The sequence below is a fragment of the Scyliorhinus torazame genome, chromosome 13 (genome assembly GCF_047496885.1).
Source record: "Scyliorhinus torazame isolate Kashiwa2021f chromosome 13, sScyTor2.1, whole genome shotgun sequence".
NCBI classification, from domain to species: Eukaryota; Metazoa; Chordata; class Chondrichthyes; order Carcharhiniformes; family Scyliorhinidae; genus Scyliorhinus; species Scyliorhinus torazame.
Genome location: NC_092719.1, coordinates 65,010,533 through 65,032,165, shown reverse-complemented (window position 1 = coordinate 65,032,165; position 21,633 = coordinate 65,010,533). Strand labels below are relative to the sequence as shown.

Genomic DNA, 21,633 nt, shown 5'->3' with positions numbered 1-21,633 from the left:
ACTGGTTGTTGTTTCGTTTTAAAATTTGAATGGCTTCAACTACCTGTATTCTGTTACAGCTACTGTGAAAACGGTGTGATGCATTGCAGTGCAAGTGAATTGGCCCATCATTATACACCAAGTATTTTCCTGGATACAGAAGAGAGTTTCAGAGGTGAGAATCCAAAGATTCAAAAGTCAAAATTATTGGATTGTTGGGGGAAGGGGTGGAGATTGAGGGTGGGGTGCAGAGGCAATGGGGAGGAGTTACCTAAAGAGAGAACCTAGCTACCTCTCCTTGATGTTTAAACATCACTGAATCCCTCACCGTCAACATCCTGAAGTTCACCATTGACCAGAAATTTAACTGGACCGGCTGCTTAAATACTTTGGCTCCTACAACGGGTCAGGGGCTGGAAATCCTGCAATGAGTAACTCACCTCTTGACTCTCCAAAGCCTGTCCACCATCTACAAGTCACAAGTCAGGTGTGTGATGAAATCCTCTTCACTTGCCTGGATGAGTGCAGCTCCAACAACACTGGAGCAGCTCAGTATCATCCAGCCTGCTTGACTGGCACTCCTCCCACCACCTTAACCGTTCACTCCCTACATCACTGCTGCACAGTGTAGAAGGTGCAGCAACTCACCAAGGCTTCACCAGCACCTTCCAAACCAGTGACTTCTAACACATAGAACACAGGAGAATTGGACGATTGGAATACCATCATCTGCAAGGACCCCTTTCATCTGTTCAAGATATCCAGACAGGGAAGGATCGAACTGGAGCCTAATCTTTACACACTTACAAGCTTTTATCTACAGAGACACACAGTACAAACATGCACATCCTAACTCAATAACCACACTTTCAATCTGCTGCTATACGGGGACAAGTGAATCCCCAATTTATGCCTATGATCTGAACACAATTAAATACTCAGTTACTATCCAATTAATACCCTCCAAGTCACACAACATCCTGATTTGGAACAATATTTCTATTCCGTCGCTGTTGCTGGGTAAAATCTTGGAACTCTAATGTGCACCTGCAACACAAGTGCTGCAACAATACACGAAGGTAGGCCATAATCACCTTCTCAACGGCAAGTTGGGATGGGCAATCAACGACGTTGCCAGAAACACCAACAGCCGCTGAACAAATACAAATTTTGGTGTCAATTCTAAGCATTTTTGATAATTCACATGGGATCTTCAAACCAAGGTTTCTGAGGAGAATGGCCAATGTATTAGCTGAGCAATCGTGTCCTTAATCCCGGCAACATTTCTTCAAAAAATAACTTTTACACCCTAATTAATAACCCATCATGGTTTTTAGTCCACAAATATCCACACAGCAGACACTCTGTACGAGTTGTGTAACTGAAATCATATATGCCATCTCAGTTTTGTTTTTAAATGCACTCAACTGATGCTAAATTCCAAACGCCTTCCTTTCAGCCAAACGAGAGGTGAGTTGTAACCAACCAATGAGAAGATTTGTTTGCCCAGAAGATAATGCTGCAGCAGAAGGCATTGAATGCATGCAGACGTGTCAGAACTATGACTTGGATTGTGTGAGCTCTAAGTGCACATCAGGGTGCATATGTCCTCCTGGGAAGGTGAGAACTCTGAACACACAATGAAATAAGGCTTTGCAACTACCTCGCAATACACACCTTATGTATGATCTGTGATTTAGGTACAACTTGAGAACACATGCATCTCTCCACGAATGTGCCCATGTCTACACAATGGCAAGGAATATGCTCCTGGCGAATCTATCACGCAAGACTGCAATACCTGGTAATGACATTTTACTTACTGTAATTAAAACAGACACTTTTGGAGCTAGCTGAAATGCGTTTCAATTTGGTATCAGAAAACTTTTGGATGCAAACTTTGTTGGGCATGTTCATGTTGCTGTTAATTTTTTTGGCCTTGCCTGTCTGGCATGAAGCTGGATCTGGGTTTTCAGCTAGGGGTAAGGAAGAGCCGTCAGGTTAACATCTCTGAAGTAGGAGGGGGCTTGGTCTTGTATCATCCCATTGGAAATATTCCTAGACTAACATTGGGTGAAGGCGAGATAAATCCTTGGTGACCAGCTTGAATACTGACCTTCAGGTCAGGAACAGCTATGGCTTGTGTGTCTCCTGGTCCGGTCTCTTAACTTCTGTTGCTGACCAGGTATAGTGGGATATGAACGCACTCGGAGAAAGTAGGAATGGATTTCTTCGGATAAAGGAGGCTTGGGAGAGCACTCCAGCCTCTCATGGCCCACAAAGGAATCTAATGTTAAATGTAACAGCTTACCTTTTGCAGGACTGTTTTGACCAATGACCCATCTGACAGGCCTGACCTGATGGGGAATCCATCATTGCTTCTCCGTTCAGATCTCCAACTAATAGTACAGTCGGGTCCTGATTACATCATTGTGACCCAATTTTCTAAATTAAGGAAGGAAAATGTTGCTTCTCTACTAGTGTTGCACTCACCTGCTTGGGTTAACATTGGGTCACAGCAGGAAGCTTCAGGGTCAAAGGAGGCCAGTTTAGCTCAGTTGGCTAGGCAGCTGGTTTGTGAGGCGAGCAGCGCAAGTTCAATTCCCGTACTGGCTGAGGTTATTCATGAAGGCCCCTTCTTCTCACACCTCACCTGAGGTGTGGTGATCCTAGGTTAAATCACCACCAGTTAGCTCTCTATACAGCCTATGGTCATCTGGGTCTATGGTGACTTTACCTTTACCTCAGGGTCAGGTAAGGTAAGGTAAGTGACTACCTTCAATTTAACTGTTCTTCTGTCCTGCCAGGGGGACAGAGTTAAAATTGAGACTTGCTCTCAATGCTGCTCCTGATGGATAAGACTCTGTGCCTGGAGCATGCATTCAAATTGTGAGGCTTTTAAGCGGAGCAATGTTGAAACCAAGGGGACCACAAATGCACACATCTACACGCATTAAGTTCTATTATTTTTTTAGTAGGAAAATGCACAGCATCAATAAACAGAAACAATATCACAGAGAGCTAATGCAAATAGGAGTAAAGGAAAATGTGTGCCACTATCTAATGCACTTTGGCTGTCACCATTGGGCTGGTTTAGCACAGTGGGCTAAACACCTGGCTTGTAATGCAGAATAAGGCCAGCAGCGTGGGTTCAATTCCCGTACCGTACAGCCTCCCCGAACAGGCACCGGAATGTGGTGACTAGGGTCTTTTCACAGTAACTTCATTGAAACCTACTTGTGACAATAAGCTATTATTATCATGTTTTGTAAATCAACGAGAATGTTTTGTGACTTTTGAACGATTCATTTTAGATATTTCACCGAATTGTTTATTGCACTACAATGAGATCAGACAATTGTATTGAACTTTATTTAGCATTTGGCGTGTAGTTTTCATAAGATAATCAACTAACCTCAAATTGACAATAAATCGATGCATCCTCATAGAATCCATAGAATCCCCACAGAGCACAAGGAGGCCATTCGGCCCATCGGGTCTGCACCGACCCTCTGAAAGACCACCCTACCTAGGCCCACTCCCCTGCCCTATTCCTGTAACCCCCGCCTAACCTGCACATCTTTGAACTGTGGGAGGAAACCGGATCACCCAGAGGAAACCCTGCAGACATGGAGAGAACGTGTAAACTCAACACAGGCAGCCACCCAAAGAAACCGGGCCCCTGACACTGTGAGGCAGCAGTGCTAACCACTGTGCCATCGTGCCGCCTCTATGGGTCCTATAGGTTGCGCCAATGTTGTAACTGAAACGACGTCCATGCATTTATTACGGAAACCTCTCTGAAAAGTTAATGCCATCTAAGGGGTCGTCTGCTGGATTAGGTCCTATCTCCACATGAGTTTTGTTTAGTGATCAGATCATTCTTGCAACACCACTTCTATAATTTAATCTGTGCTGTAAACACATATTTCAATATGTATACCTCCCACTGACTGAGAGCAACCGCTGGCTGCTTTAACCTGACGGTGAACAGCATTTTGTTGTTAAATGGCAAGGCCTCCTCCGATCTTGTCAGAACACGAACCTGGGAATCACCTTTGGGCGGTTGTCTGGACTCAAACATTTAACTAACAAACGTGTTTTCAAATCTGGGGCAGGATTCTCCGACCACCCGCCGGGTCGGAGAATCGCCGGGGGCTGGAGTGAATCCCGCCCCTGCCGGTTGCCGAATTCTCCGGCACCGGATATTCGGCAGGGGTGGGAATCGCACCGCGCCGGTTGGTGGGGCCCTCCCCCCGGCGATTCTCCGGCCCGCGATGGGCCGAAGTCCCGCTGCTGGAATGCCTGTCCCGCCGGCGAGAATCAAACCACCTCTCTTACCGGCGGGACAAGGCGGCGTGGGCGGGCTCCGGGGTCCTGAGGGGGGCGCGGGGCGATCTGGCCCCAGGGGGTGCCCCCACGGTAGCCTGGCCCGCGATCAGGGCCCACCGATCCGTGGGCGGGCCTGTGCTGTGGGGGCGCTCTTTCCCTTCCGCCTTCACCATGGTCTCCACTATGGTGGAGGCGGAAGGGACACCCTCCACTGCGCATGCACGGGGATGCCGTGAGCGGCCGCTGACGCACCCGCGCATGCGCCGCATGGCAAAGTCATTTCCGCGCCAGCTGGCGGGGCACCAAAGGCCTTTCCCGCCAGCTGGCGGGGCGGAAATCAGTCCGGCGCGGGCCTAGCCCCTCAAGGTGAGGGCTCGGCCCTTCAAGATGCGGAGAATTCCACACCTTTGGGGCGGCGCGATGCCGGATTGACTCGCGCCGTTTTTGGCACCGGTCGGCGGTCATCGCGCCGATTGCGGAGAATCCCGCCCCTGGTCTCTGCCATTTTAATGGATGCATTAAACTATTTAACATAAATGGATTAATACTGTAATCCTATTAAAATGCCAGACATGAACATGACACATTTGGAATTAACACTGAGTGTGGGTGTCGATGTCATTCCAGCAGAGATTTTTGTTTAAATTGGAAGCCTTGTAAAGTATGGAGCCCTGCTCATGGTTTTATATCTGTCCTTCGAGCAGAGACACAAAAGAATGAGTTCAAAAAATATTCTCTCCAAAGAAGTGAATATAAGAAATTGTTTTGTCAGCTTATTTCAACAATGTGGCCCAAGGATAATAAAGAAACACTGATAAGACACAATACATTGGAAAAATCTTCATTTGAAGTCTTGTATTCTTTGTCAAGAAAATAAAATAATCTATCTGGCAGATTTTAAGAAATCACTAATGGGAAATGCTCTTTCCATAATTTCTTGTACTTACAGATGGAAAATTTCAATAATCGTGTGCCAGACTTCCTAATTTGTGTTCCCAGTGGATGAGCTTCCCTGCTGGGAGTGCAATATTGAAAAATTGCCTTGTTACTAATTTCTGCTGGATAGGTTGCCTCACCATGTTAACATATAAATGTGTTCAAATGGCCAATCTTTTATACTTTCTCAGCTTGAACCCAAATGGTAATTTCATCCCCGAATGTTAGCCTTTATTTCCAAGGGAATGGAGTATAAAAATAGGGAAATCTTGCTAAAAGTACAAAACACTAGTTGGACCATGCTTGGAATATTGTAAACCGGTTTGGTCCACTATTCAGTGTGGGCATGGATATTAGACTGCCTGGTAGAATATCTGCACCTGAACTTCACTGAAAGATCTCAGCAATAGAGAACGGGTTTTCAAACTGCAGAATTCCACAGAACTCCGACAATGAAGAGGGAGGCCATTTGGCCCATTGAATCTGCACCAACTCTACGAAAGAAGCCCACTACCCCTCCATATCCCTAGAACCCCACCTAGCCTCCCAATTTAAAAAACAAAAAATGACAATGACACCCACACTCAGTGTTCTTTCCAAACGTGTCATGTTCATGTCTGGCATTTTAATAGAATTGCAATATTAATCTATTTATGATAAATAGGTCAATGTTTCCATTAAATTGCAGAGACCAGATTTGAAAACAGGTTTGGACACTAAGGGACAATTTTAGTCTGGCCAATCCACTTCACCTGCATACCTTTGGACTGGGGGAGGAAACCGGAGCATCCAGGGGAAACCCACGCAGTCATGGGGAGAATTTACAAACTCCACACGGACAGTCACCCAAGGCCTGAATTGAACCCAGGCCCCTGGTGCTTTGAGGCAGCAGTGCTAACCACTGTGCCGCTGTGCCACCCTTGACATTATAGGGGAATATCGGCACTCCAGGACTCATTGATATTTTAGCAAAACCGTTCAGCATCTCTGGGCCCCAAGATATCTTTGTTTATTGGTTGGTCACGTTCAGTTCTGTCAGGTAGGAGTTAGACATTTTGCAGAGGAGAAGAGGAACATCACTCTGTCCTCACTGCAAGTCATCATCATTCTCATGCAGCGTCCGGCCAATCACTTTAGTGCCCTGCCCATGAATGTAGCCACCATCATGATGACCTCCTGCAGGCTCCACCGTAGAGAGTAGATGTCAGGCAGATGTTGGTCTTCATATCCTAGTTCTGGTCATCAACAAACCAAGAGTCAGTGAAGGCATCTCTAGCACTTTCTTCTGCGCGGGTTTTCCCTTGCCACAATCTTGACATCCTCCTCATCTGAGGCGATGTGGTCCTCCTCCATCTCCTCCTGGTCCAGCTGCTCGACCCACTGCCAGCTTGTGCAGAGGCCAGCAGACCACTATGATGCCATTCTCTGGGGGTTGGATTGGAGGGTTCCCCCCGATCGGTCCAGGCACCATAACCACATCTTGAGCTGTCCAAACACCTGCTCGACCAGCGCACACTTTGGCACATGGGCCTCATCCTCCTGGACAGGTACAGTCTTCCCCGGCACTGAAGCTCTGACGTTTGTAGGTTGGAAGTCCTGTTTAGGAATGCCCTTTTCTGAGAGTGTCTCCTCCTTGGCCCTGTCATCTGTAGCCCTGCTCCCGGAAGACCAAAGGGCCCAAACTCCTCTGCAGGGCACTGGCCCTGGGCGAGCGAAGTGGCACATTGATGTTGCTGCTCCTGCTTGATCGCAATCAAAAGATTGCCAATTCAACTGGCTCCATGATTCTCCCAAATCAAAAACTGAAACACAGTAAGAAGTCTTACAACACCAGGTTAAAGTCCAACAGGTTTGTTTCGAATCACTAGCTTTTGGAGCACTGCTCCTTCCTCAGGTCACATCAAAAACTGAAAGGAAGAGAATATCAAAGTGAGCTATGCGGATTTCTGACAATGCTCTGGCCCAAAGCACTCACAGGATCTGGGACATGCATCCAAGTCCATTCACCTATGTGAGCACCTTTCCAATGAGCCTCGCTCTCTCCCCTGTCATACAATAGCCTCTTCACCACAGTTACCCCACTCAACTCCACCTGAATGAAGCTCGCCCCTTGAGAGCCTCAACAGGCCACATGGGTGAGAAATGAGGGCAGTTGAGTGCATTCAATTGATCTGCGTTCTGACCTCATGGGGGAAACGAGAAGCTGCCACCTATTATCCCTTGAATGGGGTGACTGATGCGATGAATGTGAAACTGCAATTTGCAGTCAACTTCATCCTTAGAGGGCATCCTCATTCCTTAAGCTCTAATGGGGTGCAGATTAAACAAGCCTTCCAACTTGAACAGCCAGCCACCCATGCATTACTCCCTGACAGCATGTCCTCCATAACTAACTGGCCGTGACCTCTCACACATCTCATACCCTCTGGTGTGTGTGTGTGTGTGTGTGTGTTGCTGACCCTGTGGATTCACCTCCTTTCACCATTTTCCAGCTGCTCCTCTAGAAGAGCAATCCCTTGGCGGTGATATCGCCAAATGCCCAGCAAGGAGGTCATGGGATGTGATGCCTGCAGACCATGTGCCAGACCCCTCAAAGCTCACAGCCATGAAGGGCCACGAAGGCCTGTGAGAGACCCCACTCCCATAGATGCAGAGATGAACTGCCGCAACCCTATCCCCTGCCTCGAGTTACACCTGGCAAGCTCCCCACATCCTCTTCAGAGCCCCCTCTGCAATTGGCACTCTGGAGGGTGATGGTGACCTGAGCGCTCACCTCGATATCCCTTTCGAAGGTGAGGTCGCCAGGTTCTCATCCTCATAGAGCTGCTGTAAATGGATGTTTCAGTGAATATTCAGTGAGGGGGAAGTCCCGATGGGAGGGCTTGCTAATAAGTTGTTAATGTATTTAAATTAGTTCTCTATCTGGGGATTCTCGTTATGCCACTGGCAAGCGGCCTGGAAAATTGGAACAAATGATGTCGCCGAAGAGAATCGCATTCCCGATGCTGGCCTTATTGTGCGCCAACATCGCCATTGTCGCTGACGGCTAAAATCTCCCCCGATAAGTGGAATAGAGCCATGGTAGGAAGGTCACCGTTTGTTTAGCATGTGTCAAATTACTTGATATAATTTGAGGCAGTGATGGGACACAACACCTAACTTCATTGATATCTGACTTTGGAGCTAGCAACATATTTACTGACTGACCTTTTGTTCCAGGCTCAAAATTGAGTGCAGACTGTGATTGTGGACTGAATAGCTGACACTACTCAGTGATATTCAAAGCTAATTTTCGTTGCTGTTTGTTTTTTTTATGTAGCAAATGCCTCAATCGGAAGTGGCACTGCACTGACAAGGTCTGTGATGGCACCTGCCTCGGGATCGGTGAGGCCCACTACATAACATTTGATGGTCTGAAGTATACATTCCCAGGCAAATGTCAGTATGTCCTCGTTCAGGTAAGACCTGCATTCCTTGATGTGGTTTTATTGCATCATTTCACAATGGATGGCGAATTATGGGGATTTCCCAACATATGCTCCTGGCCAGTAAGATTATGCATTGGCAATGTATCTTTGTACAGTTTGCTATATGTCCTTATCTTTTGTAAAGCAAATAACTGAGCTCTTGTATAACATAGTAGAAACTTCAGGCGGGATGATCTAGCCATTCACGTTGGCCAGCTCTTGCAGTCCCACCGTCGACGCACCCCCGTCACGGGTTTCGCGGCAGCAAGGGATGCATTCAGTGGGAAACCCCACCAACAATGGCGGGACCTGAAGATCCCACCACTGGCCACTGGTGAGCCACCCTCCGCCACTGCAGAATATGTTACAGAGGGGGAAGAAAATCCTACCCTAGTAACATTGGAAATAGGAGCAGGAGTAGACCATTTGGATCTTCCAGTCTGCTCCACAATTCATTATTATCATAGCTGATCATTCAACTTAGCAAGTGGGTTCAATTCCCGTACCGGCTGAGGTAATTCATGAAGGCCCCACCATCTCAACCTTGCCCCTTGCCTGAGGTATGGTGATCCTCAGATTAAATCACCAACAGTCAGCTCTCTCCCAAAAGGGAAAGCAGACAGTGGAGACTTTACTTTTACTATTCCACAATCCTGCTGATAATCTCTTCAGGAAATCAATCCCTATGTACAGAAAATCTTGCTAGATTTCCTATTTTCCTACAATACCCTTAACTGTTACATCTAATCCTTCAATCCTGTTTCTGACGAAAGAACCTTTTTGACTCAGCTTTCCATACTTGTGGAAACCTCAAAGAAGCATGCTTATATACTTGACTATTTTGTTTGCTTTCTTCATCATCTTTTGAATACACTTTAGGATAGTTGTCATGGAGTTGAAGGGACATTTCGCATAATGGTGGAACATACTGGCTGTGGTTTGCCAGGAGAAGAATGTTCAAAAGACATCACGGTGGTCTATGATGGAGGAGAGTTGGAACTGTTTGGAAGAGAGGTATGTAATGGGAATGAATGCCAGATAGGAATGTTTGTCCATATTAGTAAATCATTATTTCTTCATTTGTTAAAAGTGGCTTTATAAGACAGCATTTTAAAATGTCACTTTTTTGCATATGGTTTTAACTTGTGCATCTTTGGTCAGGTGACCATCAAAAAGCCCGTTAAGAATGGAGGAGACATTCAGATATTCAGCTCTGGTCTTTACTACTTAATTGTATTGGGTAAAAAGATTTCTATACTGTGGGACAAGGCCACTCGAATTTCTGTTCAACTTCAAGGCCAGTACAAGGTGAGTTGATTTTTCTTGTTTACTTTTCCCTGGTTTCTTCCTCCCTCCTCCCCATCCAACTGTCCATCCAAAGCATCGCCACGCCATCCGTTTTGCCTTCTTTCATTTCTGTCTGTTTAGTTAGCTATGTACAGCTATCAACCATACAGAAAATGTCCAGATTGGTTAGATTCCCCCCATGCCCCCTGCGTCAGTGGCGTAATGCATTAACATTTCATTAATAATAATAATCTTTAGTAGTGTCACAAGTAGGCTTACATGAACACCGCAATGAAGTTACTGTGAAAACCCCGAGTTGCCACACTCCGGCATCTGTTCGGGTACACAGGGGGAGAATTCCGAATATCCAATTCACCTAACAAGCACGTCTTTCAGGACTTGTGGAGGAAACTGGAGCACCCTGATGAAACCCACACAGACATGGGGAGAACGTGCAGACTCCGGACAGACAGTGACCCAAGCCGGGAAACAAAACCATGGACTTCTCCGCTGTATTGTACCTCCCACATTAGGAAATCTCCCTTATTGACGTGACATCATGTCAGCGAGGTTTACAACTGTTTTTTAAACAGGGGAACCCAGCAAAGGGAACCCACAAGGGCTCATGGATAAGTACAGCACCCAGGCCAAGAGGGAAATGGCCGGACAGTACCCTGTCATTGCCCCCTGGAACCCCAGCATTGCTGCCTGGCACCCTGGTACTGCCCCTGAGGGACAGTGCCAGGGGGCCTTTAATTGTGAGTAGATGGAATCCCTGTGTTCCCAGGGAGTCCTGTGTGGGGGATTCCCTGGAGGGGTTGGGGTCTCCGTCTCCATGGAGGGATCTTTTGGAAAAAAAAAATTACAAGCACGACGGCACGATCTCTGGAGGGCCAACGTTACTGGCTCTAGCAGGCCCCATCCCACCAGCATGATGACGTGAGACAGATCTCCAGCATTTTTTTAACTAAGTGCTGGAAAATATGGAGAGAAAAGCCGGTTGTGCACCTGATGAGCTGCACACCAGTTTTCTCCCCTAGTCCAGCACATATAAAAACAAAATGGACAATTTTAATCATGTTCATACCTTGCACTATTACCATCTTGTCTTTTTCAAACAATTCTAGATTTGATATTGTCTTTACCTTTTCATTTTTCTTGTAAACAATAGGCTCTACCAAAAGTTATTTAGGAATTAAAATGACTTATAATCATAACACTATGATATACAACAATGAAAGGGTTGGGTGAATCATTTATGTATCGTTTCAGGTGAAATATTTATGATCAAGGAAGCTTTGTATAAAGAAATCTGACCTATAATTTACTTTCTTCAAATGCCCCCCCCCCCCCCCCCCCCACTGTGATACAGGGCAAAGTCTGTGGATTGTGTGGTAATTTTGATGGAAATGAAAATAATGATTTGGTGGGCAGTGGCAATCAACTCGAGATTGAGCCCGTTGATTTTGGGAATTCATGGATGGTGAAACATCTGTGTGCATATTCTTACCAGGTACTTCTTGACTTATGTTAGTCCATTAACAATGTCTTGCAAAGTCTGTTTGCTTGAGTTATGCATTTGTTCTGATTTTATTCCATTCCCCAGACACTTTCTCCATGCAGTGGAAACAGTTTGAAGCAAGCGTTAGTTAAAAATTCATGTGACATCATAAAAAGTGGCCTGTTCAGCGAATGTGCACAGCTGGTAAGACGCCTTTCCAAAACCTTTAATGGACTGAATTAGCGCATCAAATTTCATGGACTGGATTCTCCATCGGTGGGATCCTCCGTTTCACCGGCAACGCACTCACGGCTGTGGATTTCCTGATGGCATGTGAGTGCCCACAATGGGAAACCCCATTGGCCGGCTGCCGGGACGGAGAACCCCGCTGCCGGTGGGAGAGTGCCGCACCAGAAAACGGGTGCGGCAGGATGGAGAATCCTACCACATATGTCCAGCCAGTGTTAATCCTACATGCTGGGGCTCTGGAACTGTTTCATCACAAAATTGCCTACTTCAAGTATGTGTCGGGTTATTTTCCAGTCTATGTTTGGGTAAAGAAAGTGACAGCTTTATTGTACAAATGTAATGCATTTACAATAAAGTATCGACATTAAGCCATGTGTTGAGGACATGGCTGATGGTAAATGCCATAAAAAATGATTGTCAGGATATCCCCAGCAATTACAGACCAGTCAGTTTAACATCAGTGGTGGGCAAGCCTCTGGGAACAATTATTCAGGATAGAAAAATGTGGGTGGACTAGGAAGAGCTAAAATGGATTTCTAAATGGGAAATCATGTTTAACCAACTGGCTGAACTTTTTTGACGAGGTCGCAGAAAGTGTTGATGACGGTAATGCTGTTGATGTGGTGCACATGGACTTTCAGAAGGCATTTGGTACAGTACCACACAACAGGCTTGTGAGAAATGTTGCAGCTCATAGAAAAAAAGGGACAGTAACAAATGCAGATACAAAATAGGCTGAATAATAGGAAATAGAGGGTAACGGTCAATGGATATTTTTCAGGATGGAGAAAGGTTTGTATTATTTCCCAGGTATTGGGCCACTTGCTTCTCTTGCTATATATTAATTATCTAGATGTTGATGTGCAGGGGACAATTACAAAGTTTGCAGATGACATAAACTTGGAAGTATTATAACCTATGAAGAGGTTCTGTGTAGAACTTCAAAAAGTCATAGATAAGTTGGTGGAATAGACAGATAGGAGGCAGATGAAGTTCAATAGGGAGAAGTGTGAGGTGATGCATTTTGGAAGGAAGAACATGGAGAGACAGTATAAAATAAAAGCTAACATTCCTAAAGGGATGTAGGAGCAGAGGGATCTAGAATAGAACCACAGAACCACAGAATTCAAACAGTGCAGAAGGAAGCTATTCGGTCCATTGAGTCTGCACCAACCCTCTGAAAGAGCACCCCACCTGGGCCCACTCCCCTGCCCTATCCTTGTAACTCCACCTAACCTGCACATCCCTGGACATGAAGGGGCAATTTAGCATGGCCAATCTATCCCACCTGGTGTATGTGCATATCTGAGCTTTATTAATAGAAGCATAGGAGGTAACACAAACAAGGAGGTTATTCTGAGATTATGCAATTATTCAGCAGGCATATTGTGTACAGTTCTGGATGCCACACTATAGGAAGGAGGTGAACACATTGGGGAGAGTGCAGAAGAGGTTCACAAGAATGGTTCCAGGGATGAGTAACTTCTGTTATGGGGATAGATTGGAGAGGTTGGGACTGTTCTCCTTGGAGAGAAGAAGGCTAAGAGGAGCATGATAGAGGTGTTAATAGGCCTGCTGGACAGAATAGATAGTGAGAAACTGCTCCAGCCCATAAAATGATCAAGAACGAGAGGGTACAGGTTTAAAGTTACCTGTGAAAGAAGCAAATGTGAGGTGACAAAAATCTTTTCACACAACGAGTGGCTTAGGTCTAGAATTCGCTGTCTGGAAGTGTGGTGGAGACAGATTCAAGCGAGGCATTCAAGAGGACAGTAGAGCATTACCTGAATAGAAACAATGTGCAGGGATGCGGAGAAAAGGCAAGGGAATGGTAATAAGTCATAATGCTTGTTTGCAGAGCTGGTGCAGACACGACGGGCCAAATGGTCTCCTTGTGCACCGTAACAACTCTGTGATTCAATGATAGTCCCACAGTTTAAAATATACGAGCAGAAGGTTACCAGCAGAAAATATTCCAATTTCTGGATTTCCCCGATATGTTTTCATGACACATGTATTAATAGTTTCCGCTGGAGGTCCTCTATTCTTACCCAATGCTAAATCCAACTATTGAAAGCACCATTTCCACAGGTGCTGCAGGAAGCTCTAAAATCAATATCATGAGAGAAATCTAAGGATAAATATTTGACATTGAAATCGGACTTGTTTCTATAGCACCCCATCCATATGCTAGAAGAGGGTGAATACCAGGATTGCTTGCACTTAGCATTAACACCAATCATGTCTATGTAGCTCAGAGAACCTCATCTGGCAATGGTTGAAGGATCTGCCTCCACAGGCTCTCGGCTAACCTAAGGGTAATAATAGAGCTGTGCCATCTGTTTCAAGGAGATCAGCTGCAGGGAGGAGTGTGTTAACAACTCCTCACCAATGGTTTGTGCTCATTGCCCTTTGCCATGTCAACATTTCACAAATGGTCTATTTCATTGCGCTAATGGACTTCCCAATGTCTGAGGAGCCATTAATGGCATCCCTGTGGCCAGAAAGATCCCTAGACCCAATAGCATGCCATACAAGGCAGGCATGATCTAAACGTTATTCACTCTATCAATGTTTACCCAATCAGTGAGTAGAACTCCAGCTCACATACACACTCATTTAGAAACTCTCACTTAACGCTCTCAAGCATAACACAGTGTCATGCAGTATCATGCCAAATAATGCTGTTTGAATGGATGTCCTTCATTGAAATCTATTGTCCCTTTTCTCTCTGTGTAAACTTGTTGTGGGATTAGTCTAACAGTACCAGTGTCACAGAATCCAGCAGCATCTTACAATACCATGTACCACTTACACTACCCAACCTATGGATGAGCACATCTCTACACTGTTTGAATGATTTTGATAACGAGGAAGGAGGGTATGCAGTATAGGGAGTGTCTGATCTTAACTCTCTTAGAAAACGATAGCATTAGTGATTGCTTCAATATTGATTGTAAGCCAGTTAGTCTGCTTGGACAACAGATAAAGAACGTGGTTGGCAGATAACAGCTGCAACTTATACATGACAGGGCTTGGTCAAACAGTGAGTGAAGAGGGTAACTCATAAATCCAAAGATAAGAAATAGATTGAACGTCTCCCTTATTCTACAATAGAATCCATAGAAACCCTATATGCAAAAGGAGGCCATTCGACCCCTTGAAAGCACACCCCTGCTCTATCTCTGTGCACCTACCTAAACTACACCTGTTTGTCACTGAGGAGCAATTTTAGCATGGTCAACCCCCCTAAACTGCACATCATTGGACATGACTACCCAATGTTTCTTTTCTGTGAGCTCCATTCAATATATTTGAAAACGTAAATCGCAAAAAAAGACCAATGGGTAGTCCGATAAGGATAAATACTTGTCACATTTTTTTTTTAGATCAATCCTCAACCTTTCTGGGAGATTTGCGTGTTTGACACCTGCTCCTGTGACTTGACAGGAGAGTGTCTTTGTCTCTGCAATGCTATAGCTGCCTACGCACATGAATGTGCACAACGCGGTATTCATGTCCAGTGGAGGGCAGCCAATCTATGCTGTAAGTAAACAAGGTTTTGGCTTAGAACATTTCAGAAACTTAAGAGTTGTTCCTCATTCAAAAGTGTGCTTAATGTTATTCTACTATGGACTGTAGAAGGCAAAGAATAGTTTCCACCAGCAAAGTTGTGGATAAAATGAGTTGTAAAATGTGTTCTTGTTGAATGTTGTTAAAAGTGATTTTGGAACAGAATTTAAAAGGTGCTACTACAGAGAGGAAAGCAGGCAGGGGGTTTGGGTCTTCCGAACCTGATGTATTACTACTGGATGATGAATGTGGAGAAGGTACGGAGCTGGGTCAGAGGGGTTGACTCCCAATGGGTCAGAATGGAGGAGAGTTTGGGTATGGGGTCGGGATTGAAGGTGCTAGCTACAGCGCCGCTCCCGACGGCCCTGGGGAGATACTCAGGGAGTCCGGTAGTAATAGCTTTGTTGAGAATTTGGAGGCAGTTTCGACAGCACTTCGGGTTGGGGGCAGGGTCAAGGGAAATGCCGATTCGGGGGAACCATAGATTTGAGCCAGGGAAGTGGGATGAAAATTTTCAGAGATAGGTGGAGAAAGGAATTAGGCCACTAAAAGATTTATTTCTTGGGGGTCGTTTTGCGGGATTGAAGGAGCTGGGAGCGAAGTATGGGCTGGAGCAGGGGGAAATATTTGGGTACATGCTGGTTCAAGACTTTGCCAGAAAGGAGATACACAACTTCCCAGTAGAGCCGGCTTCGACATTGCTGGAGGAGGTGCTGACGACAGGGGAACTGGAGAAAGGGATAGTATCGGCAGCTTACGGGGCTATTTTGGAGGAGGAGAAGGCACCGCTAGAAGGGATCAAGGCAAAGTGGGAGGAAGAGTTGGGAGAGGGTATGGAGGAGGGGTTCTGGTGTGAGGTGCTCTGGAGGGTGAATGCCTCCACCTTGTGTGCGATATTGGGGCTGATACAGCTGAAGGTGATGTATAGAGCGCACCTTACAAGGGCGAGGATGAGCGGCTCTTTGAGGAGGTGGAAGATGTGTTTGAACGTTGCGGAGGTGGTGCCCAGCAAACCACGTTCATATGTTTTGGTCCTGTCCAAAACTGGAGGATTACTAGAAGGAGGTGTTTAGGGTAATCTCTAAAGTGGTGCATGTGAAACTGGACCCGGGCCCTCGGGAGGTCATATTCGGGGTGTCGGACCAGCCGGGGTTGGAAATGGGCGGAGAGGCAGATGTTGTAGCCTTCGCCTCGTTGATCGCCCGAAAGTGGATCATGTTAGGGTGGAGATCAACTGGACCCTGTGCCTGGCGTGGCAGAGGGACTTGCTGGAATTCTTAACGCTTGAAAAGGTCAAATTTGAACTGAGGGGAAGGATGGAGGGGTTCTACAATTCATGGCGTTATTCATTATGCACCTTCGAGAATTGGATCACATCGAACATTAGGGGGGTTGGGGGCTGGGAGGATTGGTGGGAGGAGAGGGACTGTATGTGTTAATGGTGACTATGGGTGATTCCTGATTCCTTTTTGTCATTTGTTTATGTTAACAGGCGAGCTAGTGTCTGGGGTTTGGTGGGAGGATGGGATTGTTGTTATTGATATGGGGATTGACATTACATTCGTTACTGATTATTGTTTATTGTTGGGTGTAAATTTGGGAGAAAATGTGAAAAAGGAGAATAAAAAATATTTTTAAAAAAGTAGTGGCTTATAATGCACCTATAACAATGATGCTATGAATGGTAGCTAGTGGCGTGGACACTTTTTGTGATAAACGTTTCAATGGAAATTCTGTTGATCCTAATTTTATCCAGGAGATTTGAAAGAAGAATATTTTTGCCTTAGTCATAGTCACCCCACCCAATCTGGGGCTGCTGGATTACACAGCCACTCATCTCAGAAGCAGAGTTTAATTAAAACACATGAGATTTAATGTATGAATCTGCATACTTGGCACGAGCCAGGCTCCTCTGAGGGGTGCAAGCCCAGAATTCATGGGCCCCCATCAACAGGAAGTCTCAAGGAATGACTATGATTTCTCAATGGTTTGGGAATAGAGCTTTGCCAATTTCGTCCGGTTGCAAAGTGTGTTTATGTGGATACTTATGCCAGACAACACCCACTGTAAAATCTGACAACTGAATGAAAAGTATTGGTTCATTCTGAATTGCCCTCCAACCGTGTCAAAAGTGTTTTGTTTTTCACATGGAAGCAATGAGCTGTGAAGAGCTGAACAGCGGGCAAGACGAATATGTGTGTGAGTGGAGATACAACGTGTGTGCACCTGCCTGCCCCAGGACATGCCAACATAATATTGCAGAGCAAGACTGCCCTGTGAAGTGTGTGGAGGGATGCCATGCATATTGTCCGCCAGGTTAGTTTGGGAAAAAAAATCTATGAAGCCAATATTTAGCGATTGCACAATTTTACTGAATGCAGGATGGTCTCATTTATGGTATATCGTTCTCATCCATTTTAATGTCAACACCTATTAGCATCCATGTCAGTATAGTGGCACCAATCTTGTTGGCTATTTTAGGCTGTTCAATAAACTTTTCCGACCATGTTATGATGGGCTGAATTTTATGGTCCTGTCACAAAGAGGGTGGGGCTGGAATATGGGCCGAGCCATTCAAAAGTCCATTGACTTCGGCGGGAGTGGAACATCCCACTGGCAGAAAATTCCACACAATATTTCTGTTTTAATCCCTCCAAGGATTATTCTGCGCCTTTTCTTGTTTTTCTTTATTTGCTTTCAGTGGGTTTTATTACATTAGATTTGGTGATCGTCGAGGCTGTAGTTTGCACTCATCAGCCAGTAGGTGTAGGAGACACTGGGTGAAATTCTCTTGCCTCCCCGTGAACATGTTTCTCGACAGCGGGAGGAAGCCCGCTGTTGGCTGGTGATGAAGTCTTCTGGTCCTGCCACTGTCAGTGGGATTTCTCATTGAATCCACCTCATGTCGCCGGGAATCCTGTGGGCGGGAGTGAAAGTTCCTGCCCGCATCAACAGCCGGAAGATCTTGCTCAGTGTTTCCTTGACATTGGAGGAGAACAGAGTGATCAGTTTGGAGATATGTAATCCAACACAGAATAGTGCCCACTCACTCAGAACAGAATCTTACCTGAGTGGGGGCAATTACTTGGTGGATCAACGTCACTTCAAGCCAAAATAAGATAACAATTTTGACGAATAATTTCTTTTGAGGGTTTCATCACATCTGGAATTGGACCGTCCTTTCAGCAAGCAGAGCACTGTAGATTGAGGTTGCAGGAAACAAGAGAATAGCCAAGTGCTTCCTCAGCAGGAAGGTTGAGATAGGACAGGGATTGGCGATTTTATTTGCAGGGTTGGAAATAGACAATCTTCATGGCTGAGAGGCTATGTGTTCAGAAGTTCAGTTTGGGATCAAATCAAATGTCAAAAACGCAAACATTCTGCTTCAACCTGAAACATTGGCTTGGGAGTGGGTTGGGATGGCCATTGCGGGAACAGAATGTATGGGAATGTTTGATGATGATTGAAGTTCACCCAAGACTGGATGTCAGACAAGTAGAACCAGCAGAAGGGTCAGGAGTAATGGTAGTCATGAACCTGGGTGGCATCATCTGGTGAAGGTCCCCAGCTCCTCTCTGATTTTAAAGTTCTTCTATGTTGGCTAATTAGTAAATTCTTGAGGTACATGTTTTTACCCTTGTTGTTACAAGAGTGATTGTGTGATAGCTTCTGATTTAGTGTGTGTTGCAGCTGCATTCTGGAATTTGGGTGGTCCATTTTGATCAGTGGAGCGAGTAATGGGTTAGGTAATAATTGGTTAGGGTGCAGATAGTAATAAAATAGCCCATTGCTACTTCACTCCTTTCTATTATCTCCTGCACAATTACATTTACAACCATAATGACATGAAACTCTAGCTGGTTGATGATTACTGCAGCAGTGCCAAATGGCTCAGTGGGCTGGGGGGAGGAGCATCTCCCATCCAGGTCAATAAGGTTAACAGTATCATAATGAAATCACAGAACTTACACTAGTAAAGTTTGCAATGTTGGTCTCTCAGAACACAGCCTTTTCCGACAGAACTAAGTATGCGAGTTCCATCGATGAATGTTCCCCGTTTTCTACTCCCGGCAATCTTACAGAAATTTACCCTCCAGTGTGATCATCAGGATATCTTGTCTCAACTGTCTCAACTGCCTATGCTGGTTCAGATTCTGCACATCCGCATATCTTCTTAGTTTCCCAAAGACACCCTCATTAAGTGGAGAGGATAGTGCAATGGTAACGTCATTGGACTGTAATCCATTTGCTCAAATTTGACCACAGCAGTTGGTGGCAGTTTAATTGAAATAATTAAGAAGATGTAATTAATTAATAATTACGGAATTCAAAATCCCTCTCAGTGACGGTGAGCATCAAACTGTCATCAATTGTCTTATAAATCCATCTGGTTCACTAGGAAGGAAATCTGCCGTCCTTACCTGGTATGGTCGACACACGACTTGGGACCTACAGCAATATAGTTAACTCTTACTTGCCATCTGAAATGGCCTCTTAGTTCAAGGGCAATTAGCAATGTGCAACAAATGCTGGCCTTGTCAGAAATGCCCACATTCCATGAAAGAATATAAAACAATCTATTGCAGTCCTGAAATAATAAAAATGATATTGAACTCAACATTAGCAGTTTAGTTATTAGATAAACAGTATTGTATTTTGAGGGTACATCTTTTAACCTTTATGGTTTCACAAAACATTGGCAGCAAAATTATTCAACGCCTTTTTGTTACTGTAATAACATATAGGAACCATATTGGATGAGAGTTCGCAGAAATGTATAGATCCTGCATTGTGCCCGGTATGTGTCCATGAAGGTCTACGTATTCCAGATGGACAGACAATCATTGTCGATGAAGGAACAGAAAAATGTCAGACCTGGTATGCTCTTATTCCTTGCAATACTGCATTATGTTGAAATATCCCTTTCAGACTCCCATTTGCATTTAACTGTTGGTTAGGGGTCAGGGTTACTGTCACAATGAAGAGCGAAACTCACTGCTTTCAGTCTTTGGTTCTTGCATGTAGCTACTACTGCCTAAGTATTTCCTCCACGGTGAAAGAAAATGGTTTAATCACTTTCAAGCCTACTTTGTATCAAATACTAGCTTTGTAAATGTACTTCTTAGAAAAGATGTAGGTACAAGAAGAAGAATCTGCATTGTAAAATATGTCCCATCTTGTGAGTGTGATTGTCCATGTGGAGGGTGGGAAGTACACTCCTGAAAATTCCTGAGATGTATTTACGAGGAATGTTGATCACTGCTGGGATTGCAGAGTTTCACACTTCTTCTCCATATCCGCACCCCCCCCCCCCCCCCACCCCCCCGGCCCCCGCCCCTTCCCCCAGCCCGCTAAGCCATTTACAATAATTCAACCTTTGCATGGCAGACAGGAGCAGAAATCAGCTGCAACTATTAAACAATTAAATTAGGCACTTATTTTTTTAAACAGTGATCTTTTTTAAGGCTTACTGCATACTTTTACACTCCCAACCTATCATAGAATCATAGACTTTACATGCAGAAGGAGGCCATTCAGCCCAGAGTCTGCACCAGCCCTTGGAAACAGCACGCTACTTAAGCCCACGCCTCCACCCCATCCCCGTAACCCAGTAACCCCATCTAACCTTTTGGACACTAAGGGACAATTTAGCATGGTTAATCCACCTATCCTGTACTTCTTTTAAAAATAAATAAATTTGGAGTACCCAATTCATTGTTTCCAATTAAGGGGCAATTTAGCGTGGCCAATCCACCTACCCTGCACATCTTTGGGTTGTGGGGACGAAACCCACACAAACACGGGGAGACTGTGCAAACTTTACACAGACAGTGACCCAGGGCCGGGATCGAACCTGGGATCTCGGCGCCATGAGACAGCCGTGCTAACCACTGCGCAACCATGCTACCCGTCTATCCTGCACTTCTTTGAATTGTGGGAGGAAACTGGAGCACCTGAAGGAAACTCACACAGACACGGGGAGAAAGTGCAAACTCCACAGACATTCACTCAAGGCCGGAATTGAACCCGGGACCCTGGAGCTGAGAGACAGCAGTGCAAACATTGCACCACTATGTTAACATACTGGACAGAAACCCCAATACCTTTTTAAAATTTGTAAGATTGTGAGGAATTTGTAAGACACTTTGCTCCATGAGTGATTCCATGCACAAATAGGGATATGGTGTATTAAAACAAACTTTATTATTAACACAGGATTAAATTAACTTGAACATCATACAATAAATACCTTACAACTATCAGTTAAACAATGCTTAACAATAAAATGAAACACTTAACTGCTATCTT

General features: G+C 45.1%; 1 protein-coding gene across 1 annotated transcript in view; it reads left to right on the top strand.

Annotated features, from left to right (window-relative positions):
• The window catches only part of vwf (von Willebrand factor), a 130,386-nt gene that overhangs the window by 35,675 nt on the left and 73,078 nt on the right, over window positions 1-21,633 (top strand). Inside the window, 11 exon segments of the mRNA XM_072471681.1 lie at window positions 60-154; window positions 1,439-1,599; window positions 1,680-1,783; window positions 8,567-8,705; window positions 9,594-9,728; window positions 9,876-10,022; window positions 11,374-11,514; window positions 11,608-11,706; window positions 15,141-15,297; window positions 17,479-17,640; window positions 20,070-20,202. Of these exon segments, the coding sequence (XP_072327782.1) occupies window positions 60-154; window positions 1,439-1,599; window positions 1,680-1,783; window positions 8,567-8,705; window positions 9,594-9,728; window positions 9,876-10,022; window positions 11,374-11,514; window positions 11,608-11,706; window positions 15,141-15,297; window positions 17,479-17,640; window positions 20,070-20,202 (1,473 nt within the window).